A 25,017-nucleotide genomic window follows, 5' to 3' on the forward strand; every position below is an offset into this window, starting at 1 on the left:
CTCGCGCGGCGACGTTCCACTCTTTCTCCAAGTGACGTAACGCAGACGTAACAATCAGAGCGAACCGGTTCCAAAACGAACTGTTGCAGAATACGGCCGCATGTACAGGTTTCGCGAAATAGTGGCTCGCGCGGGCAATCTGTCTCATGCAGTGCTTCGAAAACGCAGCGAAGAGTAACCCTACTGCCTCGCTAATAGGGAGATCACGAGAGGCAAGCGCATGGGTGTCACGTGGGCGCGATTCACGGCAGTCGCCGCAGACAGACCTCCGCTCATACAGTGCTTTATTTTCATAGAGACGACGCGTGCTATTCTTGCGGCATTTGTAGCCGTCGTGGCTGCAAAGCCCTTCTTGTGCAGCACTACGCTTCTCACGCTTTCTGCGTACCCTCCTCCTCCGATTTCCTTCTCTCGCTGTCTTCGGTATGCTAATCTTTCGTCTCCCGCTGCACTCGGCGTTCACTCTCATCTTTCACTGTGCTCGTTCGCTCGGTTACAAGGCACAACGCCGACGCTCTCCGCAGGAAGGGGCCCCTAAGAGCGGTGCTCTATAGATAGACTCTAAGGGCGTTAACAAGCTTGACTTCCATAGAATTACTGTATGAAACGCTACGTTAACTTCTGTGCAACATGGCTACATTCGCAAGACTTCAGGCACTAATACAAAGTAATATAATATTGTACGTGAATCTGAGCGTTGCACGTTTCTGCTGTAGCTAGGCTGTGCTTTAATCTCCAGTAACTGCACATTCGACTAATCGTTACGAGTAGTGCTACGAATGCCGTACAAGACGGCTTTCAAGCTGTCTTAAAAAAAAAAAAGGAAAATATGAGGTTTTACGTTCCAAAACCACGATCTGATTATGAAGCACACCGTAGAGAGGGACTCTGGAAATTCACTGTATATTTCCCGCGGAAGCATTACGCGATACTCGAAGCCGTTAAACGTAGAAAGCAGACAAATGTCGTTATTGTGTTCACATACTCACTGAGCGTCGTTAGGGCCCTAACAAGCTTTTGTAAACATAAGAACTTTACCCATCGTTTTTAATAAACTATACCCATTGTTATGAAGCGTACATATGCAACCAAGTCATTGGCCTTTGCTGGCGTACAGAGGCGTATAAGGCAATTTAGCTGCTGAAGAAAACGCTATGTCAGTATCCTTGAGTGATATATATATATATATATATACGCGTACCTATAGCGGTAACAGATCTTAAACCCTGTACTTATGGCATAAGTTGAGGAAGTTTTTTTGAAAAGGCAGTGGGGTACTGAAGTATCATATACTGTACTCGTATGCTGCATATGATGCAATCAAAATAGTGGAACTGGATATGAGAAAGGACAAAGACACAAGGAAGTGCTCCTTTGTAGATTAAGAATAGGGCATAGCTACGGCATTCTCTCTTACCTACCGATTGCAGTTGATCCTCCAACATGTAGTAGGTTTGGCAATAATATCGCTTTACAGTTATCCACATTCTTCTTCAATGCCCTGATATAGAAGCAGATAGAGAAAAAGTACTTCCGTTCCCTGTATCTTGAGCACATATGTCCCCACTCAGCATTTTACCTGTATCATGAGCACATATGTCCCCACTCAGCATTTTATCTCAATATAATGAACCGATTTTAAACTTCAAAGTGGTGTTAAACTTTTTAACAGGAACCGACGTTTTAAAAATAATTCGACCAGGTTTTTTGTAGTACGAGCTCCCCTTAGAGGTTACAGATGAAACGCAAGCACACTTGCAGGGCACGTGCTCCAAGCCCCTGCGTCCAAAGGCTCTGTTGAGGTACTAGTGTTACTGTCCCTTGTACTGTATACATCTCACTTAAGGAACCTTCGTCGCTACACTTTTGTGATCATAGCACACATCACTAATCATTGTCATTATCTTGATATATTCATTTTAAGCAATTTACACCGACTGATTCAAGGCCCCTTTACAATCATGTTACATCTTTGTCTCCATGTACCATTGGTCACGTGTTATAGCGTGTGCTTGGCGCTCATTGGCTGGAACTGGCACTTACGCCATTAAAACCCATTAATCAATCAATTATCCTTCAAACGGCGTTCCTTATAAGCTACATAGTTTAGGTGCTCCTAGAAGGCTTCAAAAAGCAGCCCTCGATTTGCTCTTTTTTAATTACGTAGTCACAATCTGGATTCTAAAGTTTTTGCTTAGTTGCGATCATTACTCACAAATCTTTACCAGTTTGCATCAGTCGCAGCATTTGCTCCTCTGCGTTTTAAGTTGGCTCATGGATGTCTAGTAAGACCTCCGCCTTTTCTCATAATATAGGACTTGACCATTTGCATAACGCCAACATCCTCGACGAGTCTTACTGCTGTTGATTGAGTGTATTGTAGACAAATTAACAGGGACTTAGATGTGGCTAACCCGCACTTTGACGTTAATCAAATTTATGAATAATGTCAGGTATGGACAATTAAACAATAGATAGAAATGTATGCGTGTTTGTTGGCAACATATTAGTCGTCCTACCTGTCACATTAATAACACTGTTTGGGAATTGGAGCACTCGTATAAATATGTCGTATGATATTAGGGAGGAGGGGGGCGCTCATTATGTAGCCGACAGTGCTAGTCACATCTTAGCCTACCTCCCAAGAATTTTTCATGTTGGTGTATAGCTCAAATTACTGCTATTTGGAACAATTGTTGGAGCTAAGCTAGAATATGCAGTACCTGTGTGGAGAATGCCGGTGTTGAATCACTCAAAGCAGGCTTAGAGGCGGTGCAAAACCGTACATCACGTTTAATTATTTCCAGCTATTATTGCGCTGCCAACTTTAATGCTATGAAACACTTTTCTTTACCCAGTCTTTCTCATCGTAGGAAAATATGTTACCTTTTTTGCTTCTTAACTTTCATTATAACAGTTCATTTCCAGACACATTGATCTCGGTCATAAAATATGTATTTTGTTTTCAAACGTAAAGTGTTATAATGACTCATATATTCCGAATACATATTTGTTATAATTGCCTTCCCCATAGCGTTGCCGCCATTACAGTCATTAATTACTTTGGAGGTGCTGCTATGTACAGTCAACGGCAAAAGTTTATGGAGCATGGTATCTCGGAAAACCTTCGATTTCCGGGCAGCCTGTAACAGTAGGGAATAAAACCGAACATCAAAATCTTTTTCACATATACTAGTAGAGGCTGTAAATGCGAATACTAGGCGGCTTTGTGAAGCTGCGCATATATTCAGCTTTTTCTCAGATCTCATGTTCCGTGAAATTGCACGCTTGACTGTGCCTTTTTTTTTTTTGTAGATAGCTACGCGACTGACGCGTGATTGTAGTTACGGCAGTCAAATGTCCTTATTTTATTTTCTAATGCTGCTCTAGTTTCCTTGTATTTAATTGCATTATTAACTATCCTGTCTCTTTAAGACCTTAAGGGTAAATAAGTAATGACAGTGAGGTTCGAAGCATGGAAGAACAGCAGTAAACGCAGGGAGGTTTGAAGAACAGCGCAAACAGCAATGAATGTGCCTACTGTTTAATTCCAAGAATAGTACGCACGTTCACTGAGAATGCGAACAGCACATTTTTCGTGGCCTGTAACCCCAGCTTTTGCCCTATGCAGACGTAATCCTGTTGGTGCTATCAACGGACACTCTCTTCGACTTGGAATGCGTCTCCACGCGTATTCGGGATGCAAGCTCCGCCTGTCGCTATCAACGTGTGTTTTGCTGCCGTGGTGTGATTAGCAAAGTTCGTCTTCGGTGATCAAGCAACATTGACTGTTGCGTCATCCAGCCAGGCACATCGAAAGAGCCTCTCTGCGCACTTCACCTTCAGTGGGCACGCGAACAGAACTTTCGACATGGCCCGTTTTACTGGGATATGTCCCACACAGGTGTGTACTAAAATTTTGTTACACGCTAGAAAATAGTGATAACCAGTTCCTATTGCTGTTCCCATTCTCGCAGGTGTTTTGCGAGAATATTTGACTACTACGAATAATTAACTTCTTCACTGTCCTTACTTTTCGGGCGTTGTCGAGACAAACACTGGGTCGAATAATAAATCGAATTAACTTCCATATGTCAAAAGACTGCCTGAGGATGCTGCAGGGCAATTGTAGATCACGTTTCGCTTTGTCATAGAAATGCCCATATGGCTATTGCAATCCCCGAAAACATCAGCTGAACAATCCACCGATATTAAAGCCATCTGATATAGCTAGAAAGGTACGGAATTAAAATTCACAGGTTTGAGCAAATGGATGGACAATATAGAAGATGTAAACCTTAACAGACAAAGGGCGAAGATCTGGTCAATATAAATACCGAGTGTTTCAGGGAACACTTTCAACATTTTTTGAAGGTGGCCTGTGACAGCTAGCACAATTCTAGTTCATGAGCTGGTCTACTTGAAGAGGTGGACGTTACTTGCCCAAAAGATTGAAATGCGTAATTGACTAATTACTAGAAAGTCACTGATTAAGTTGTTAACTAATTACCTAATGGGTCATATTACAATTTATACATTCTTGCCATTCGCAAGCCAAATCCACTTGGAAAGCATTCGCAAGATGACACCAGTTTCAAGATATTAAATCCAGAACCTAGGAGAGAAATCATTGACGTTCCAGTTACTTTCTAAAAAAAAAAAACGCTGTTTTAGGCACTGAAGCACATAAGTAGCTGGAACACCAATGCATTTCTCCGCAAAGTTCGGGGATTAATACCTCAAAACTGGTGTCATCCTGAGAATTCGTTCCAAGTGGATCTGTCTTGTGAACTCAATTACTAGAATTTGTAAATTGCAATATGGACAATTGGGTAATTATTTAAAAACTTAATTAGAAGAAAATTTTCGGTAATTATTCAATTATGCATTTCAATCATTTGTGCAAGTCCGTCTAAAAAATTAGTAAAAAAATAAAATATTAGTGCGCGCGAAGTGCGGTTCAGGAGTGCCAGCATTCGTACGTCTAGTTTGTCTAGAATTTCTGTTGCTACTGATCTCAAAAGCATCTGGGCCTCATTTACGATAAATTAGCAGAAAGTAACTGTAAGTGTATTTTATGCCCTCCTCCCTTTCCCAGCTTCATTAGCGAAATTCTCAATGCGAAAAATACGTATCTACATATTTTTCATCATCACCACTTTATTTACTAGGCAGTTTAAACCTCCATAACATTAAATAGAACACTCAGACTTTATGATAGCCGCCCGTGGCAATATGTTCCATTATTTTGTGTTTTGTTTTTCATTTCTTTCTTTTTTTCTCGTAAGCGATAGCACAACGTACCAGGGATACGTCTTATTCCTCAAATGCCCTCGATCTAGTACTTAATGCTCAACGTAACTTCACTTCTATCATTACCTTCTTTCCACCTTCGAAGAGGAGCTGAACAGGTTTTAGAAAGTAAATACCAAATGCCTGTAAAATGAGGAAGATTTTCCAAGTGAGCACTCTGGCCAAATCTACAGTGCATCACACTACACACACACTTTCCCGAGGTTCTAAGAAAACACAGAGTGACAGCACCTTCAACGTAAATGTGGAAGAAATGAAGCGAACAATCGCCCGTTCAGCTTAGCTTAGCTTCAGACATCTCTAAATTGTTGCAACGACTCGGCGCTAGGAAGTCATCGCATCACTTCGGAAGTGATCAAACATGCGCATACAGAAATTCTAAAAACACTTCTATCTTTTTTGAATGCTATGTTGCGAGCTGGATACATTACATCTGCTTGAATAGAAGCTATTGTTATCCCCATACTTAAACAAGGGGCGAACTACATCGACGAAATGCGTGAAGCACATTGTTTATATATATTAAAAATCAGATGTAGGCTATGGCTAACAGTTCAAAGTGTGTAAAAGATTTGCACGTCTTACCAGTAATTACGTTCTTCGAGGATTGTAGCAGCGGAAATTGTAGAAGAGACAAAGAAACGAAAGAACAGACGTGAAAGTAGCCGCACTGTCAACTGATTTCTTGATTAAAATCTTCGCGTTTTCTATTTAGTCGCCAAATCTGGCCCATTTTATCTACTTGTGGCTAAAAAAGACGAGATTTGGCGACGAAATAAAGAAACGCGGGAATTTTAATAAACAAATCACTTGACAGTGTAGCTATGCCCACGTCTGTTCACTCGTTTCTGTGTCTGTTCTACAATTTCTGCTATTACAATCCTCGAAGAATGAACCTACTAGCTCAGTTAATTCCCCCCTTTCGACAGTAATTGCATAAGCAGGATATCTGGAGCATTATAACTGTGTTTTAGAAACAGCGCCTAATTTAACATGCTACCTTGGGAGAACTGTAAACATCAAAAAATCACATTGATTAAAACGGGGGGAATCATCATCACCAGCCTATTTATATCCACTGCAGGACGATCTCCTTCAATCTCCAGTTACCTTCGCCTTGCGCCAACCGATTCCAACAAGCACCCGCAAATTTCCTAATTTCGCCGCATCACCTAGTCTTCTGCTGTCCTCTACTGCGCTTCACTTCTCTTGGTACCCATTCTGTCACCCGAATGGTCAAACGGTTATCTAATCTGCGCCTTACATGACCTGCCCAGCGCCATTTTTTCTCTCATAATGTCTATTAGAATATCGTCTGTAGCCATTTGCTCTCAAATCCAAACCGCTCTCTTTCTGTCTCTTAAAGTTATGCCTAGCATTCTTCGCTCCATCACCCTTAACGCGGTCCTTAACTTGTTCTGAAGCTTCTTTGCCAGTCTACAAGTCTCTGCGCTATATGTCAGCACCGGTAAAATGCACTGATTGTATATTTTCCTATTCAATGAATACTAACGGTAAGCTCCCCGCCGGGAGCTCACGATGTCTACCGTAAGCGATCCAACCCATTTTTATTCTTCTGTGAATTTCCGTCTCATGGTCAGGGTTCCCTGTGATTAGTTGACCTAGGTAAACGTACTCCTTCACAGACTCTAGAGGCTAACTGGCGATCCTTAATTCTTGTTCCCTTGCCCGGTTATTCATCGTTATCTTTGTCTTCTACATATTAACCTTCAGCCCCACTCTTACACTCTCTCTGTTAAGGTCCTTAATCGTACGTTGTAACTCCTCCGCAGTGTTGCTGAATAGAACAATGTCATCGGCAAACCTAAGGTTGCTGAGGTATTCGCAGTCGATCCTAAGCCTTCCCAGTTTAATAGCTTGAATACTTCTTCTAAGCACGCAGTGAATAGCATTGGAGAGATTGTGTCTCCCTGTCTGACCCCTTTCTTAATAGGTATGTTCCTGCTTTTCTTGTGTAGAATTAAGGTAGCTGTGGGACCTCTGTAGATATTTTCCCAGGTATTTACGTAAGCGTTCTGTACTCCTTGATTACGCAATGCCTCTATGACTGCTGGTATCTCTACTGAACCAAATGCTTTTTCGTAATCTATGAAAGCCATATAGAGAGGCTTATTGTACTCTGCGGATTTCTCGATAACCTGATTAATGCCATGGATGTGATCCATTGTAGAGTATCCTTTGCTGAAGCCAACCTGCTCCCTTGGTTGGCTAAAGTCCAATGTTGCCCTTATTCTGTTGGAGATTATTTTGGTAAACATTTTATACAATACTGGTAGTAAGCTAATGGGCCTATAATTTTTCAGTTCTTTAACGTCGCCCTTTTTGTGGATTAGTACAATGTTTGCATTCTTCCAGTTTCTTGGGACCATTGCAGTCGATAGACACTTCATATAGAGAGCCGCCAGTTTTCCTAGCATTATGTCTCCTCTATCTTTGATTAAATCGACTGTTATTCCATCCTCTTCTGCCACTTTTCCCCGTTTCATGCCTTGCAAGTTCCTTCTGACCTCATCTCTAGTTATAGGAGGAGTTTCTGTATACTGTTCATTATTGTTTCGAATAGAGTACTCCTGAGTCCTCTGGGTACTGTACAGGTCAGTATAGAATTTTTCCGCTGTGTTTATTATACCTTCGATATTGCTGATGGTGTTACCTTGCTTATCTTTAAGTGCATACATCTTGGTTTGTCCTATGCCAAGTTTCCTTCTCGCTGATTTCAGGCTGCATCCATTTTTTACAGCTTCTTCAGTCTTTCTCACATTATAATTTCTAATATAGCTTATTTTCGCTTTGTCCATCAGTTTTGACAGTTCCGCGAATTCTATCTTGTCTCTTGAGTTGGACACTCTCATTCTTTGTCGTTTCTTTATTAGGAGATTTGTTGGGAGAGCTTGCCTACTGGTTGTTTTGGTGCCTCGCCTCCCACTTCAATTGCTGCCTCTGAAGCCAGCCACTTTACGGTTTCGTTCATTACCTCTATGTGATCATCATCATCTCTCTGTTATAAGGCTGCATATTTGTTTGCAAGTAGCAACCTAAATTTGACTGCTTTTAGCCTTACTGCCGCTAAGTTGACCTGTTTTTTCTTGACAAGTTTTACTCATTCTCTATTCAAATTACTGCCTTACTGCCTCCAGGTTGAGGTGTTTCTTCTGGACCAATTTTACTCTTTCTCTCTTGAGATTGAGGTGAATACTGGCCCTCACTGACCTATGGTCACTGCACTTTATCCTAACTATTACTTCTACATCCTGCACTAGGCTGGGATCAGCAGAAAGTGTGAAATGAATTTCATTTCTTGTTTCACCATTAGGGCTTTTCCAGGTCCATTTTCTTTTGCTACGTTTCCTGAAAAAGGCGTTCATTATTCTCAGCTTATTCCTTTCGGATAACTCTACCAACATCTCTCCTCTAGCGTTTCTAGAATCGACACCGTAGTTGCCAAATGCCTGTTCATCCGCCTGCGTTTTCACCACTTTTGCATTGAAGTCACTCATTACTACTGTATACCGTGTTTGCACTTTTTTCATCGCTAATTCAACATCTTCATAAAACTGACCTACTTCCTCACCGTCCTGACTGGACGTTGGAGCGTAGGTTTGTACGACCTTTAATGTATACCTCTTATTGAGTTTGATTACGACTGCTGCTACTCTCTTGTTGATGCTCTAGAATTCGTCATTGTTGCCTGCTATGTCCTTATGGATTAGCAATCCTACCCCGTATTGCTTCTTATCCGGGACACCTCTATAGCAAAGGACATGGCCGTTATTCAGCAATGTGTAAGCCTCACCAGTTCTTCTAATCTCACTAAGGCCGATAATATCCCAAAAAATGTCTGATAGTTCTTTGAAGAGTCCTGCTAAGCTAGTTTCACTCGAGAGGAGGGAACCGCACCCACAACCTTCGCATTTTGCGTGCGTTGTTGGTTCGGTTCCCACGTGCGGCAAGTTGGTTTTAAAGCACTTCCATTCCCAATAATTTATCGTTTCTTTATTTAATTTATTACGCACAAGTAATTTCCCCTTTGTTGTCCTTGGTGTCAGTGTTTGTTGGCTTCTTATAATATGACTAATAACAATCGGGCCCCTCGATTAACCCCCTTTCTTCTCGTTTATTACATAACGAGGGTATCGAATCCAGCAACATTGATGCCTTCAGGTAGCATGTGTGGGTTTACTGACCAGTTGCTTTCACCCCCCTCCCCCCCAAAAAGAAAGAAAGAAGAATCATGTTCTCGTGACGCCTGCGGCAGAAAGGACGTTCCACGTCCGCCGCCAAGCTCTGTGAGTGGTGGCGCTGGCTAACACTCCCAGGGTTCTACTAGGACACATAAATACCCAAGAAAGGGGATGGGGAAACGGCGCCGCGGCAGCTCAATTGGTAGAGCAGCGCACGCGAAATGCGAAGGTTGTGGGTTCGGTTCCCACCTGCGGCAAGTTGTTTTTTCATCCACTTTCATTTCCAATAATTAATCGTTTCTTTATTTCATTTATTAAGCACAAGTAATTTTCCCTATGTTGTCCTTGGTGTCAGTGTTTGTTGGCTTCTTATGATAATCCACAAAAAGTAAGACATTAAAGAGTTGTAAAATTATAGGCTCATTACTTACTTCAAGTATTGTATAAAACATTCACCAAGACAATTTCCTATAGGATAAGGGCAACACTGGACTTCAACTAACTAAGGAAACAGGTTGGCTGCAGGAAGGGATACTCTACAATGTATCAGATCCATGTCATCAGTCAGGTAAACGAGAAGTCCGCAGAGTACAATCAGCCTCTCTAATGGCCTTCATAGATTACGAAACTCCATTTGATTGGCTAGAGATTTCAGCAGTGAGACATTACGTAATGAAGGAGTACAGGCAGCTTACGTAAATATGGAAAGTATCTATATACATTCCACACCTACCGTAATAGTCCACAAGTAGGAAGGTACTTATAAAGAAAGGGGTTGGACAAGGAGACACAATCTCTCCAATGCTATTCACTGAGTGCTTGGAAGAAGTATTCAAACTAGTAAACTGGGAAGGCTTAGGAGTGAGGATCAACGGCGATTATCTCAGCAACCTTTGGTTTGCAGGTGACATTGTTCTGTTCAGCAACACCGAGGACGAGTTACAACAAATGATTGCGGACGTTAACAGAGAGGATGTTAGAGTGGGTTTGATTAATATGCAGAAGTCAATGATAATGATCAATAGCCAGGCAAGGGAATAAAAGCTAAGGATCGCCAGTCAGCCTCTAGTGTCTGTGAAGGAGTACGTTTAGCTAGGTCAATTACTCACAGGGGACCCTTATCATGAGAAGGAAATTTACAGATGAACAAATATGAGTTGGAGCGGATACAGCTGACTGGAAGCTTACCAATATAATTGAAAAGAAACGTGTACAGTCAGTGGATTTTAATGGTGCTAACATAAGGGGCAGAAACTTGGCGACTGACAAAAGAGCTCGAGAACAAGTTAATGTCCTGGAAAAATGTGATGGAACAAAAAATGTCAGGCATAACGTTAAGAGATAGTAAAAGAGCAGTGTGGGGGATCAGAGAGCAAATGGGTACAGCCGATATCTTAATTGATATTAGCAAAAAAAAAAAAATGGATCTGGACAGGTCATGTAATGCATAGGTTAGATAACAGGTGGACCATAAGGATTACAGCATGGTTGCCAAGAGAAGGGAAGTGCAGTCAAGCACGGCAGAAGATTAGGTGGGGGGATGAAATAAGAAAATTCGCAGGCGCTAGTTGGAATCGGTTGGTGCAGGACAGGGGTAATTAAAGATCGCGGGCCGAGGCCTTCATCCGGCAGTGGACATAAAAAACACTGATAATGATGATGATCGTTAATATGATTGAAAATCTTAAAACAATCACTTCAGCTGTTGCGAACAGCAATTCTAAGGTTCTTATTAATACTAAAGTATGCAGCTCCAGAAGTCTCTCTCTTGAAACTGTCTTCCGGATGATTGGAATGTGCGAAAAGCTATTCCTTCTTTTTCTAGTTTTGTGGCGAGCATTCTCGTAAATGTCATATTAAATTTCGAAGCGCATAGATTGCGAGTGAACCAAGCAGAATCATGGAACTTGCCATTTGTTGTCATACAGCTAGAAGATGACGCATTTTTTTAGAAGGCTTAAAACCGTTCGCGAAAAACATTATCGTGGGAAACGTACAGTCGCGTACCAACGATTTTGCGAGTAGGGGGCCGGGCAGTTGGCAAACCACGTGCGATCTGACTCTCTCTCTCTCTCTCTCTCTCTCTCTCTCTCTCTCTATATATATATATATATATATATATATATATATATATATAAATTTGTGTGTGTGTGTGTGTGTGTGTGCGTGTGTGTGCAGATTGTTTCATGTAACTTGAGCCCAACATTAAACATATGCAAATGCCACGTAGGAGGATAGAAGCAAGGTAATCTTGTTTGCCGTCGCTAGGAGATGGATTATTTTTGCGTTCTGCCTAACGACATAATTAGTCTTAGGTAATTAATCTCAAATATTATAATTCGATGAAGAGTGTCAATGATTATTGTACGCCAACATTAAAAACTCCCGATAGAGCTTTCTGTTGCTCAATGCGGGCTACGTAAAAGTGTTTTTCCGAGCGTGAAAGAAGCCCGCGAATGCACGCAAAGCGCCTCGAGCAGGCAGACGCGTGGCAATTTCGCATGTATTCACGGGCGTTTGCCTGTTATTTTTGAATTGAAAAGAAGAAATATACGTACTTATCGATCACACATGATGAACCATGGGGGCTAAAAAAGAATTTGAATTTGCATTTATTTTTTTGACATTACACAAAATTGTATATATGATACAGGGCCAAAAAGCAGTGAGTACCCAGAGGTCTCTGATCTCGCCCAGTAGCAGCACTGCGGCGTACATAAGAAAAACAATGTTGTTGCAGACAATTTAGCTAAATTGTACTTCATGTTTCAATATACATACAGCACAAATGTATCGCTAGTTAAGGTAAAAGTGTGGTCGCGGTTATACACAACGAAGTATAGTAAACTTATATGGCTTGCAATATCCACAAGAAAAAAGAGACAGCAGATGTGTGCGACCTTGGAGAATTATAACAAAATTTCCAGGCTAGCTGTTCCTTTCGAGCAGTGTCAATGAAAATTTTCGTTTCATGTAATTATATCACATAGTTTAAAAAGTTGCCCCCAAATGTCTGTTCCGTTTGAAATCTTGCCCACATATAATGCTATGGAGCACTTCTTTTCGGAATTTTTTTTAAAGAGACAGTACTTCTTTCCTCCTTATTGCCCCCCCCCCCCCCCCCATTTGCCCCGGCCCCCTCAATTTTCTCAAGATCTGATATCGGTGGAGTTCACAGTTCTCCCAGAGCGGCGGGATAAATTCTGCTTCGTTTAGCAAAACTCATTCATAAAGCTCCGGATTGCTAGCTTGCATAATTTACTGCAAATATCATAATTAGTCGCCTGTCTTTAAAGTTTACTTACATAGTGTCCATACCGCGCCCTTTGATTTCGCCAAATATAAGCAATGCTTCTTTGGTTCACTGAGGACATCGCATAAAGCAACTGGCAATGCCTTATGACGCATGAAAAATTAGGGGGTAAAAAACAACGGCTCAGTCATTATCTGCAATGCTTGTAGCTAGACCAGGAACTTGAACATGTTTATCGTACATTGCAGTTACAATGACGTCGTTACCCTTTCCACGAAATATTAGCCTGTTGTAACCAACAACTATGTCGGATCACTGGGAAGCATAACAAAAAGTGGCCATATCGCACGTTCTAACACTTGAATAGAGATTTTTTGAAAGACGTTTGATACAACCTCATATAACTTCGCACAGCAAATGACTAATTTTCACTTTTGTCTTTGTGGTGGTTATAATTCTGTCAGGGCAGTGGTTTCCATCCTGCCTCGCTCGTTACACAGGCTCATAACACGTTTGCATAACACGCTTGCATACATAAATTAGGGCAAAAGTCCCAATTACCCATCTATTTTGATCTTGCACATCAAACATTACCTGGTCTTCAGAGTCGCAAGCTATAAAGAAGGTGCTTCCTTCAGTTCAGTGGAGACACAGGCGAAACCAAAATATCGCGCATGAAAAAGAAGTAAAAAGAACGAAAGAAATGAGGATTGAGTAATTATTCGTAACGCTTGTAAATAAGCCAGACCCGTTAAAACTTCGCAACACATTGTACCCAAAAGGCTGCCTATTCTGTCAAAGTATGAAATATCTGAAACGCAGAGTCCCCTTGGGACATTGGAAAACCTGGCCAATTAGAACAATGTGATACTTTCGAACACTTCCTTATAGTTTTTTTGAAGCTGTATTTGATCAATACGCATTTACCATCGCACATAAACTTTGGCGTAATATTTTCGCTATGTCCGCAAAATTTTAGCTCAGTTGGAATTGTAACTATGACGGCGTATCTGTCTATTCTATTGGAAAAGGCAAACTTAACCCACTCGTTTGGAACATTGCCTACATATTGCCTATACTATGCCCCTAATTTCCCCCAGATATAAACAATATGCCTTGTTTGGCTCACCAAGGACATCGTAGAAACAAACAACGCATCTCATATTTATTTATTTATTTATTTATTTATTTATTTATTTATTTATTTATTCTGGTACCTTACGGCCTCCAACTGGAGTATTATGTGAGTGGTGTTACAAATTTGGGTGCGAACAGAAGCAGTTTGGACATTATTTGAATGTCGTTATGTAATAGTAAATAAACGAGAAAATGGAACGAAATAGAAACATTTCAGAACAAAATGCTCCATATTTTTTTTTTCTTTGAAGTTAACAGGGTCAGAGATGTGAACAATGTCGTCCGAAGAACATTCCAATACATGATTGGACGCGACAATGCTGATGACTTGAAGGTGTGTGTGTGTGTGAAAACATTTATTGTAATGAGGTCCAGAGGCTTGACTTCTTAAGCCAAGGCAGGCCGCTCCCACGTTGGCACTGTCAGGCCAAGCCTTTCAGCGACATCATGGGTGGTTTTTCCTGAAAGTTGTTTCCAGGTGAGGCAACTATGCGATCCGTACGACGTGCGATTTGGCTGCCTAACAGGTACACTAAGTGTATGATGGCTATAAACAAGTTTATCGGAAAGGCATGCACGTGTGATTGTTCTGCGTAATTCTAAGGACGTAATTCTAGTTATGCTGGAATTCCGGCTGTAGTCTCGTGAATTAAAACGGGTCGCACGATTTTGTACGCATTCAAGGGAATGAATGAAGAATTTTTGATGAGGTGACCAAAGGGAAATCACATTTTCAAGTTTAGGGCGAACAAATGTTTGATAGGTGAGTTGGCGAGTCGAACTGAGCACGCCTGTGAGGCGGCGCTTTTAATCACCTAATCTGCGGTTAGCTTTAGCATTGATTTTTTTTTCTGTGTGGGTTGCCCATGAGAGATTAGGCAAAACATTAACGCCGAGGTACTTATATGGTGACGCGAGGGTGAATGGACTGTTCGTATGTGAACCAATATATAATAGATTGGATTGTGTGTAGCTAAATGTCGTTAATCGGCATTTATCAGTGCTAAGGAACAGTTGCTATGATGAGCACCAGGTAGTAATGCGGCTAAGATCTTCATGATATATAGAGTGGATTTTGCGATAAATAGAGCAGTCATTGGTGAACAATCTGATTATCGAGCTGATGTGTAATCGTATGTCATAAATGAAGATGGGAAACAATAATGGGCCTATTACACTGCTTTGGGGCACGCCAGGTGATGCATCATTAAGGGAAGATGAATAATCATGAACTGAAGTGAACTGTGTACAAAAAGATAAGAAACTTCTTATCCAAGAAATTGTTAAGGAATCAAGGTGCAAAGAAGACAGTTTTGATATTGGACCACAATGTGGAACGTGATGGAAGGCTTTAGCACAGTCGAGGAATAAACAGTCGTTTTGAATACTTTCGTTCATTCCAAGAAGTAGTTCGTGAGTAAACTCAAGTATTTGTGTCTCACATAATAGCCTCTTCCTAAACCAATGCTGTTTTGAGAAAAAATAAACCGTTGCTTTCTAAATGTCGTGCCATGTTAGATGCAATAGTATGTTCAAGAAGTTTGCAAGATATGCATGTCAGTGATAATGGGCGATAGTTAGCAGCGGTAGTTCGGTCAACAGATATTAAAATCAGGATTTTTCCAGTTTTCCACTCTTATGGTATCTCACGTATAGAAAGAGATTGTCGAAAAATATGACTGAGTATGACGCTGGAATAATCCACAGCATGCTTCAGAATTTTTCAGTTAATGCCATCGACACCACATGAAGTAGTTAGTTCTAAATTATTAATGAACGATGCAATGACTGTCACATGGGGCTCATGTACTCAAGGTCATAATCAGGTGCGCATTGAATATTGGAATAATCTTCCTTCGTGAACATATTTGTGAAAAAGTTGAGCCTTGGGCGATAGGGTCAACAGCGTCAACAAGCAGCAAAAATATGCAGACATTTTAGCAGCTGAAATTGTTTTCCAAAATTTTTTCCAAAACCTTTTTTGGATTGTGTTTAAGGAGGGTTCGAATGAATGAAGCCTTTATTTTAAGGAAGGGGACGGCTCTAGGCCGCTGATGGGGATTAGGAGGGAAGGGAATGTGGGTTCCCAGATTGTTGGCTGAAGCACATCATCTCAGTCTTGGATCTTCCGCTTTATGCAGGCTCAGGCGCATGTGCAGTTCCGCCGCTCTCACACGGGCTGATCGACCCCTTCTACACTACTCGAAACAGGCCACTTTGTCTGCCATATGTCGCAATGGCTTTCTGTGTTTCAGGGTTAGCTTGTGTTGCAATTCCTAGTATTCTAATGTCTCCGTGTAGTAAATGCTGAATGTTGGATCTCCCTTGTGAGAAAGCTGCACAGCTCCAAATGAGGTGTTGCAAATCTGCTCGGCATGACTCCTGGCAATGTGTGCATCGGTTATAAGTCTTCGCAATCGTAGCCTGTCTGGGTTGGTGCCATTTGTCAAGTATGTGTGGTGTGTATGCAGCGTTGGCCATAACCTTATTCAAAAAAACCTGTTCCGTGCGAGTAAGCCCGCCCTTGTCGTCAAACACATGTACTGGTGTAGCTTCTAATAATCTCCGTTTACTGTCTGCTCTTATTTTAGTACGAATGTAATGCATCAGTGCTCTGCTAGGAGAGCCTTCGGCCAATATCTTTAGGTATGGATTTTGGTCCGCGGGGTTTGGCGAGGAAATGGAGTGTAGGGAGCTGTACGCGTAATCAAGCCCACCCGCTTGCGCGGCAGCTGCGTGAGCGGCTGCATTTCCCCCATCCGTGCCGGTGTGCCCCAGTGTCCATAGGATTTCAACATTTGTCCCATTGTTGTGTATTCTCTTTAGCTTTTTTCTGGTGTCGTTGGCCACTGCATCATCTGTCGTAGGCCCCGTTAATTCGGCCACTGCTTCGTACGAATCAGTAAGGATCCGATAATTATTTCGCACACTCTGCTCTACAATGTCTCCCCTGTCAATGGGAATGGTGTTGACCACTGCCCATATGGCTAAGAGCTCAGCGTGCAAGGTTGCACCCCCAGGAAGTTGACATGTGTGATAGCCATTGTGTTGGGGTGCAGATGTGCTAACCCAGGCCATGCTTGCTATGTCGTTTTTGATTGCAGCGTCCGTATAGATGTCAATGGTGTGCTGCGGCTTTCTTAATTCCAATCTCTTTTCAAATATTTTTCTAGCTTCCGCGTTTCGTCTGGCGATAAGGCGTTGTTGCTTCCGTATGCCCAGTGGTGCTTCCCATGGTGGCGTTATGGTCGCTTCCGCGGGCTCTGGCTTCGCATGGACTTGTTTATCCCATGCCATTATCTGTTTTCCTTGGGTCGTGTTTTCCAACCGGGATCGCATTCGAATTCGTGCTTCAGAGATTATGTCCCGTATGGGTGGAATCGCTACGAGCCTGAGCAGGTCCTCGTTCCTCGTGTGCTTCGGTAGCCCAGTACTCGTATGGAGGGTGGCCCTGTGTAACTTTTCGATGTCGCCGAGGTTTCGTTCAGAGAATTCGTACACGGGTGCCCCGTAAAGAATCCTTCCAACCGCGACCGCTTTTGCAAGCGTTTGGCACGCTTTCTGACGCGGTCCGCCATACTTGCTCGATATTCGTCTAACCATGTGCAACAGCGCTTTAGTGCGAATCAATGGCTGGGGGCTGTTGCAGTTAGCAATCTGTGCTCCAAGAATCCTAATTTGTCCATTGGCGGACGTAATGTCGCTTTGGCCGATGCGTAAAGTGATCTGCTTGTTTACATTGGTTGCTTTCTTTCGGTCTACCCTGATCAATTCTGTCTTCTCTAGCGAGAGTTGCAGTCCGAGGTTATCTAAAGTGTTGCTAAGGCTCAGGATCGCTGCTTGTAGTTCAGTTTGCATGCTCTGTATGTCGGAATAATCCGCCGCTTCCGTCCATATTGTTATATCGTCGGCGTAAATAGTAAAACGGGCTGAAATGTCTCGCTCAAGACTTTCTGCCACACGTGTCATGGCCAGATTGAATAGCATAGGTCTGTGGATGGAGCCCTGGGGCACTCCCCTATCCAAGTAATAGGTCTTCGGACTCCATCCCGGTGCCTTAATGGAGCTAGATTGGTCTGCTTTGGAGGAAGCTACGTATCCAATTGTATGTTCTTTGGCTAGGGTACCTGGTTGCCAATTCGTGTAAGATGGCCTCTTGTTTCACGTTATCGAATGCTTGACTCATATTGGCTGCAAGAATATAGTCAGGCATCTGTTTGCGAGACTTAGGGTTAATCACTCTGCGGAGCAACCAGAGGCAGTCATGTGTGCCCATGTTCGGCCGAAAACCTGCCTGCGCAGGATGCAAACCCGGCTGTACATATTCGATGTAGTGCTGCATTCTTGTGTGTAGGATTCTTACTATCAATTTGCAGACAGTTGACGTTAGAGCTATGGGGCGTAGGTTAGCTGGTTTTGTGAGGTCTTTGCCCGGCTTCGGTATAGGGTAGATGAGAGATAGTTTTAGTGAATCTGGCACTATTACGGATTCCCAGGATTCATTGATAATTGTTAAGAGCTGTTCTTGAGCTTCATTGCTGAGGTTTCGAAGTTCTTGCCAAGTAACTCCATCGTGCCCGGGAGCTGACTTCGTTTTGCCTTGTGCAAGGTCCGCTACGAGTTCACCCAGCGTAAAGGGCGTGTCTAGCTCCTCTTTCGCGTTGTCTATCGTTGCAGAAGGTAGCGGTTCAGGAGGCGCCTTGGCAGCATGTGGGAAGAAAGTGTGGATGACGCGGTCCTCCAGCACGGCAGGCTCTTCTCTCAAAAAGAGCTCCGCGAGAGGAGGTGTGCCTTTCTTGCTCCCAAGCAGGCTCCTTAAAATATGCCATAGCCTTTTTAGGCCGGGTTCCCGGCCAAGCTTCGCGCACGTATTGTGCCACGTGTCTGCTTCGAGTTGTTGTTGGTATTCCTTGATGAGTTGGTATTGATGTTTAAGGTGCATTAGATGTTTGTGACTCTTTCCTTTATACCGGTATTGCTGTGTGAGGCGGTTGACCTTCCGCCATAGATTTGCAAGGTGCATATCCATGCGAGTTGCAGTGTCATCGCATGGGATAGTTTCTCTGGCCTCCGGCCGTGCCTCCGCCATCATAACGCTGAATTGTTCAAAGTCCGCAAAAGAGTCCCCTGTAGAAATTCTAAATTTTTTCCAGTCAGAAACACCGTTTCTCTCCTCTCTCGGATCTTTTTGCGATTGAGCGTGATAATTATTGATAAATGGTCGCTTCCCCATGTCGTCGATTCTACGTTCCATTGCCTTATGAGCCCTGGAGTGGCTAGCGTGAGATCGGGCGTTGTGTCCTGTTGTCGCGCGTGTAGCCCTATGCGGGTTGGTGTTTCTGGTGTGTTGCATATGTCCAGAGTTGACATTTCTATTGCATCGTGCAGTATGCGTCCTCTCGGGTCAGCTTTGGCGTAGCCCCATATTTGGTGCTTGGCGTTAAAATCTCCTCCCACTAGAATGGGAAGGCCTCCGGCTTGTGCCTGCACCTTACTGAGCCATTGGTAGGAGTAATTCCGGTGCTTGCCCGTTATGGGTCTGTAGTACGTGGAGACTGCAACCATTGGCCGGTGGCCGCATGGACATAGCTTTACTGCCACAATTTCTCGAAAATCATTATACAAATCTGGTATTTGTAGTTGGGTTGCGGTGCAATCATGTCTTACTAAAAGAGCTGCTTGGTCTAGCGCTTGTTTGTTCCCTTTGCCCTGGTGTAGTATCGTAGCCTGCTGAAAGGTTCGGTAACCTCGAATAGTGCATTGGCCCCTTGTCTCCTGTAGAAGTACGACAAGGGGTTTGAATTTTTTAATTTGCTATCTTAGTGTGGATCCATTCTGCGTAAAACTTCCGCAGTCCCATCGGATGCATATAGGCCGTGCCGTCATCTTTCATCTGCTGGCTTACGCCTTTTAGGTTCGTCATGTTGCTTCTGAATATTTCTCTGAATTTCCGTGAATATCGCCTGCATCTGAGTTTGTATTGCATTCGTTACTTTACTGTCTGAAATTCCTCCCGTAGGGTTTTTTCGAGGCGCTGAGTCTCAGTGTGTCTTCCCTGCCTTAGGATGCTCAGCATCTGCGCATACGCCGAGTCTTGGGCTGTTAGTGGTTTTGGCACTTACGGTGCCTGGTTCTGCTGGGTCTGTGCAGGTGCTTTGGTTCCTTTGGTACCCCGGTTTAGATAAGCAAGAAAACATATGCGAGGTATGTAAGTGTTCATCAACCAAGTCAATTCCTCTTTAACCTGACTCCAGATTTCATTACCATATTGCTGGGAAAAGGATAGCAGAAAATGATCTCAGAAATTTCTTTAAACCAAGGTTAATTGCATCGTAGTTTTCCGTTATAATCAAAGATGTGTTTGGACGTTACATTGCGTTGGCGAGAGGGCATTTTTATGGTGAAATGAAGTAGTTTGTGACCACTGAAAGCGTCTGTGAGGGGGATCGGGCTTGCATTGTTGAGAGCCGACTTGTGAACAAGGTCTTATATGTTAAGACCTCACATAGATTCGTAATCTGGTTGAGTTAAGGAAAAGTCTAAGGATAGTTCAACAAAATTAATCGAGTCACGAGCCCGTGCAGTTAAGCAACTTCAGTTGATATCTGGTTAACTGAAATCACGAAATAAAAAAAATTCGGCCTTTGGGAAGTTTACCTAGATATCTCTGAGGTCGGCATGCAGATCGGTCACGAAAGTGTCTGAACTAGCGGGTGTTCGGTAACAGATTCCAAGAACCATTAATATTCCACAAGCAATCTTTCCTTTGATTTGTATATGCCTAGGTGGCTGGACCACCCATTTCCATGGCAGAGACTCAAAAAGGTCCTCCCTGTACTTAGTAGGTACGACTAATTGATCTAGAATCCTACCCTTTCGATCTCTGTAGTGCCGATACAACAATCTTCCTCTCTCTTGTATCGTCAGGTTGTGCCTAGCAATGCCTTCTTTAGCTGTGTGGTGTAATTTAGCTAAGCTGTCATCCTTCTTTTGCTCCGCTGCCAGTGACTATCTGTCCACACGTAAGAGTTTATCAAAGTTCTTTGATGCCGGTGATAATAACGACCCTGTCTCGCTTCGGAGTGCGTCAGCTTGCTCTTCCTGCAGCCTTGAACTTTGACACTCTAGTGCTACGCTCTCACTGAGCTGGTCAGCTGGCAGGCTCTCCTCAACTGTTTTTTGTCCCTCAGGCCTAGCTCGGATTCGGGTATTGAAGTTATCCCCTTTTCTGCTTCCGCTGGAGCAGCTTGCGCATTTTCCGCCGAAAGCGACGCGATTTTACGAGCTTGGCCTCGGGTCAATGCCTGTATTATGCCCTCTCCTAGTTTAAACCCTTTGCCACGCAGTAATTGATTCGAATGATTCAAAAAAATGTAAGGGTACTGCAGTGACAAAAATTTGGAAACTGCAGCTTCGGTCACTAGCTCCCCGAATGGTCCACTGATTTTGACTTTGACCATGGGCAGACACACGTTGTGTTCTTCTACAACCTATTTGATCCATGCTACTTCTCCGGTGAAGTATCTACCGTTACGTAAGACGGATGGACAATGTCCATCGTGGCGGCACTGTCTCTTAGCACCCTGCATGGTTTGCCATTAACTTGCAGGTCGTGAAGATATGGGCTTAAAAGTTCCATATTCTCGTCTTTTTCATCTACGTAGGAAAAAACTACGCTAGGCATTCCGCAGTTCACAGCGATATGTCCCAGTTTGTGGCACTTATAGCAGCGGATCGGTCTAAAAAATTCAAATTATGTTTTCTGCTCTTTTTGTACGCTTTCCCCGTTAGGTTTCTCCTCGCTCTTTTCTGAGGGCTTTTCCTCCACGTCTACAGGCTTTGATCGTCTAGTCTGCGAACCCCTTTTGAACGGAAATGGTTTCCGCGGTCCATTACGACCGTTCCAATTACTTTCCTCGGTGTTCAGCTTTCTACGCGTTGCGTGCTCTTTGGCTAATTCCGCCGCCCTTTACACATTGTTTACATTTCCTCTGTCTTGCACCCACAGCTTCACAGATGGTGGGATGCTTTTGTAAAACTGCTCTAGACGCATGCATTCAATGATCCTGTCTTTGCTCTCGTACGCTTCCGCGCTTTTCAGCCTCTAGACTAGGTTTGTCTTTAAGCTATATGCAAACTCCGGATACCCCTCGCTATCTTTCTTGCCTGTGCTCCTAAACCTTTGCCAAAAAGCTTCGGCTAAAAGGCGGTATTTCAGTATTTCTTCAGGAGACTAGCCTTAACTTTCGCATAATCATATGCATGCTGTGCACTGAGTCTGGCGATTACTTCCGCCGCCTCACACGGCAACATAGACTGCAACAGCTGTGGCCATGTACTCGGACCGAAGTTCATCTTCTTGTACGTCCTTTCAAAATTGCATAGGAACAAGCCTATGTCGGTCCCGACATCAAATGGCTTTAATAGCCTGTCCATGCGGTATGATTCTGCCTCACTTGATCGTCCCAAAGCCCCTTCACTTCCTTGAGACAACTTTAAACGTTTGCTTTCAAGTTCAAGTTGCATTTTTCTTGACTCGCTATCTTTATCGCGTTCCTCTCTCTCTCGTTTTTCTCTGTCCCATTCTTCTCTTTCTCTTTCCCATTTCTATCTCTTTTTCGGAAGTTCCAATCCCATTTCAATTTCTTCCTCACTGGCCTGTTCGGAAATTATCTCCAATAATTCCGCTTTTAGCATTTCTTTGTGTACATCTAGGCCTAGTTCCTCACCAACAATCAGCAATTCGTCTCTCAGCAGTTTCTTTAACTCCATGATTGCTGGTTTAGTGCCTTGGTCCTGCTCGCTAAATCTAGCTAGGAAAACACAACCTAGCTAACACTCAACAATCTAGCTTCCCTACTGTTCTAATGAGAACAACCACAAAATGAAGCCTAGAGAGTCACAGCAAGAACTAAGCACTCACCACAGACACAGCACCACGTCGCAAAGTCCATCTCACCGCTGTCAGCCAGCTGTTATGACTGGGGGTTCAATCCCATCGCTCATGATCCGTTGTCAAGATTGGAGTCGGGCATGAATTAGAAAGTAGCTGGCCCATGCCGTCGTCCAACTTATCCACGCTGAGGACGTTGATGAAGGGAAGGACTGTTTCTCATCGAAAACGAGGAATATGGGTTTATTTACAGTGTCTACATCAGTCTAGCATAACTGCGAGCGAAAGTACATCAGTCTAACATGACTGCTTGAGCGAGAGTGTCCTGAGCAGCCGCACAACAGCAGTTTTTAAACACTTCGTGTTCCCTAGTTCCCTAGGATAGGCAAAACGTTCGACGTCATAGTAAACAAGCCGCCTCTCCGCGGGACGGTTTACACACACACGTACGCACTTTCACTGCACTCGGAGCTGACATTCGCAATGCGGCCGTCGTGTTGTCCATTGTCCTGATTCCCCGCAGACAGGTGGTCACACCCGACGCAAGCCGGCGCCTCTAAATTCCAGAGCGGACCTCGCACAGTGGCCTCCGCCGCTGCCCATTATCTGGCGTCTTGGTCGGCGCGTGGGAAGGGGTCTCAGTAGACGTTCCCGTGGGCTCAGTAACAATAGTTGGTCCGCCGAGCCCGTTTAGTCACAATGGCTACGAGGCTAGAGCGTAATGGTGGCGTTCCGAGACAAGGTTGCCGCTGCTGTCGCAACTGGCTGGCAAAACTTGCATCTCAGCGGGCCGTTCTTAACAATGCACAGGTTATTGACGCGAAGCCTGAGGAACCCGTCCTTACCCCCGTATACATCAATGTATCTTAATTTGAGGCCCTTGCCCGACTTTTTTTAACTGACGCCTGTCATGAACGTGCCTAAAGAAACAAAATGAGTGTCTCGGGCGCGTTCATGCCAGGCGTCATATAAATCAAGTCAGGCATGGACTTGAAGTTAAGATGCATTTCTGAATATGGGGGTTAGTCTTCGCAAAGACTAGAAGCTTTTTTTTCTGCCCGACGTGTTTGAAAGGAAAAATATTTGCGCAAAGCATATTGCATGTCTTTAAACTGATACCTGTTCTCGAGGAAAAGCTGTTTTTCTTTAAAGTTTGCAAACCTTAGGATTATCGGCCCACATTTCTCGGATTTATACTGACCAAGTCGATGGGCTCTTTTGATTTGTGTTGTTTCAAGTGACGTAGTTCCGGTTGGCTACTATGTACGGAGGGAAGAAAAAAATAGAAAGAGAGACGAGTATAAACACACCACATGCACTTTAGAGCAGTAGGGAGTGGTGTTCTCAAAGTATATCATGAAGCCCCGTAGACCCCAGGATACTTAGTAGCACAAACAAAGGCTTCTGCACGGAGGTTCTTTGGGAGCACTGGCCTAGAGCTTTTAGTTCTGGTAGCGGATGATTGTTCAGTTGCTACAACATCACTTACCTCTAGGCACTACAACTGTGCGAGACAACTGTGCGAGACATCAACTTAACTGCCATGTTTTTGGCCTAATTAGAACCTTGCAAATAATTATTGAAAATGTCTTAAATATTCGTGCATCATAAGGTGTTCGCAGTTGGTTTATCCTCGGTGAAAAAGAAAACACAAAACAAGAAAATAAGCGGTCCTCAGTGAAATAAATAAGGCACCTTGTTTATAATAGTCGAACATATCAATGGCAATATCAGTAAAACGTAGGCAAAGTTAAAAATATGTGAGTTAATTGGGTCCATTGGAATAGAATGCATAACCAATGGGTGTGGAGCCTTATGAGAAAAATTTGAGTGGCACTAAGTTGAGCCCGCTGCCCTGGCATAAATGCAAACACCACAAAGATCAAACTTAGCAAAATAGAGTGAAGAAATATGGCAAATGTGTGTGGGTCAAATACAGCTTTTGAGACGAATTCCTTAGTGTTAGAAAGTGTCACGCAGCCATTCTGAACTATCTGTCCTACCGTATCGAGAGAACTGTGTTACAGAAACTTTAGATTCTGTTGAAATGGGGGCCGTCTTAAGCGCAGTGTGTCGCGAATCTTTAAGCATTTCGGCTTAATTAGGAATGTTACAAATTACCAATAAAAACTGGTGGTTTTGATATTTCCTTGCGTTAAACAACTTTTTTTCCAGTGTCCTTGATGAACTAAACGATCCACCTTGTTCACGTTTGGTGA

General features: G+C 43.3%; 1 protein-coding gene across 2 annotated transcripts in view; it reads left to right on the forward strand.

Annotated features, from left to right (window-relative positions):
* Window positions 1–25,017, forward strand: part of LOC142560008 (uncharacterized) — a 234,606-nt gene that overhangs the window by 6,469 nt on the left and 203,120 nt on the right. For both annotated transcript variants that reach the window (XM_075671748.1, XM_075671747.1), the window contains exon 2: window positions 3,632–3,904. In XM_075671748.1, the coding sequence (XP_075527863.1) occupies window positions 3,872–3,904 (33 nt within the window). In that variant the 5' untranslated portion in view covers window positions 3,632–3,871. The remainder of the gene's footprint in view (window positions 1–3,631; window positions 3,905–25,017) is intronic.

This window comes from Dermacentor variabilis, chromosome 10 (genome assembly GCF_050947875.1).
Source record: "Dermacentor variabilis isolate Ectoservices chromosome 10, ASM5094787v1, whole genome shotgun sequence".
In the NCBI taxonomy this organism is placed as follows: domain Eukaryota; kingdom Metazoa; phylum Arthropoda; class Arachnida; order Ixodida; family Ixodidae; genus Dermacentor; species Dermacentor variabilis.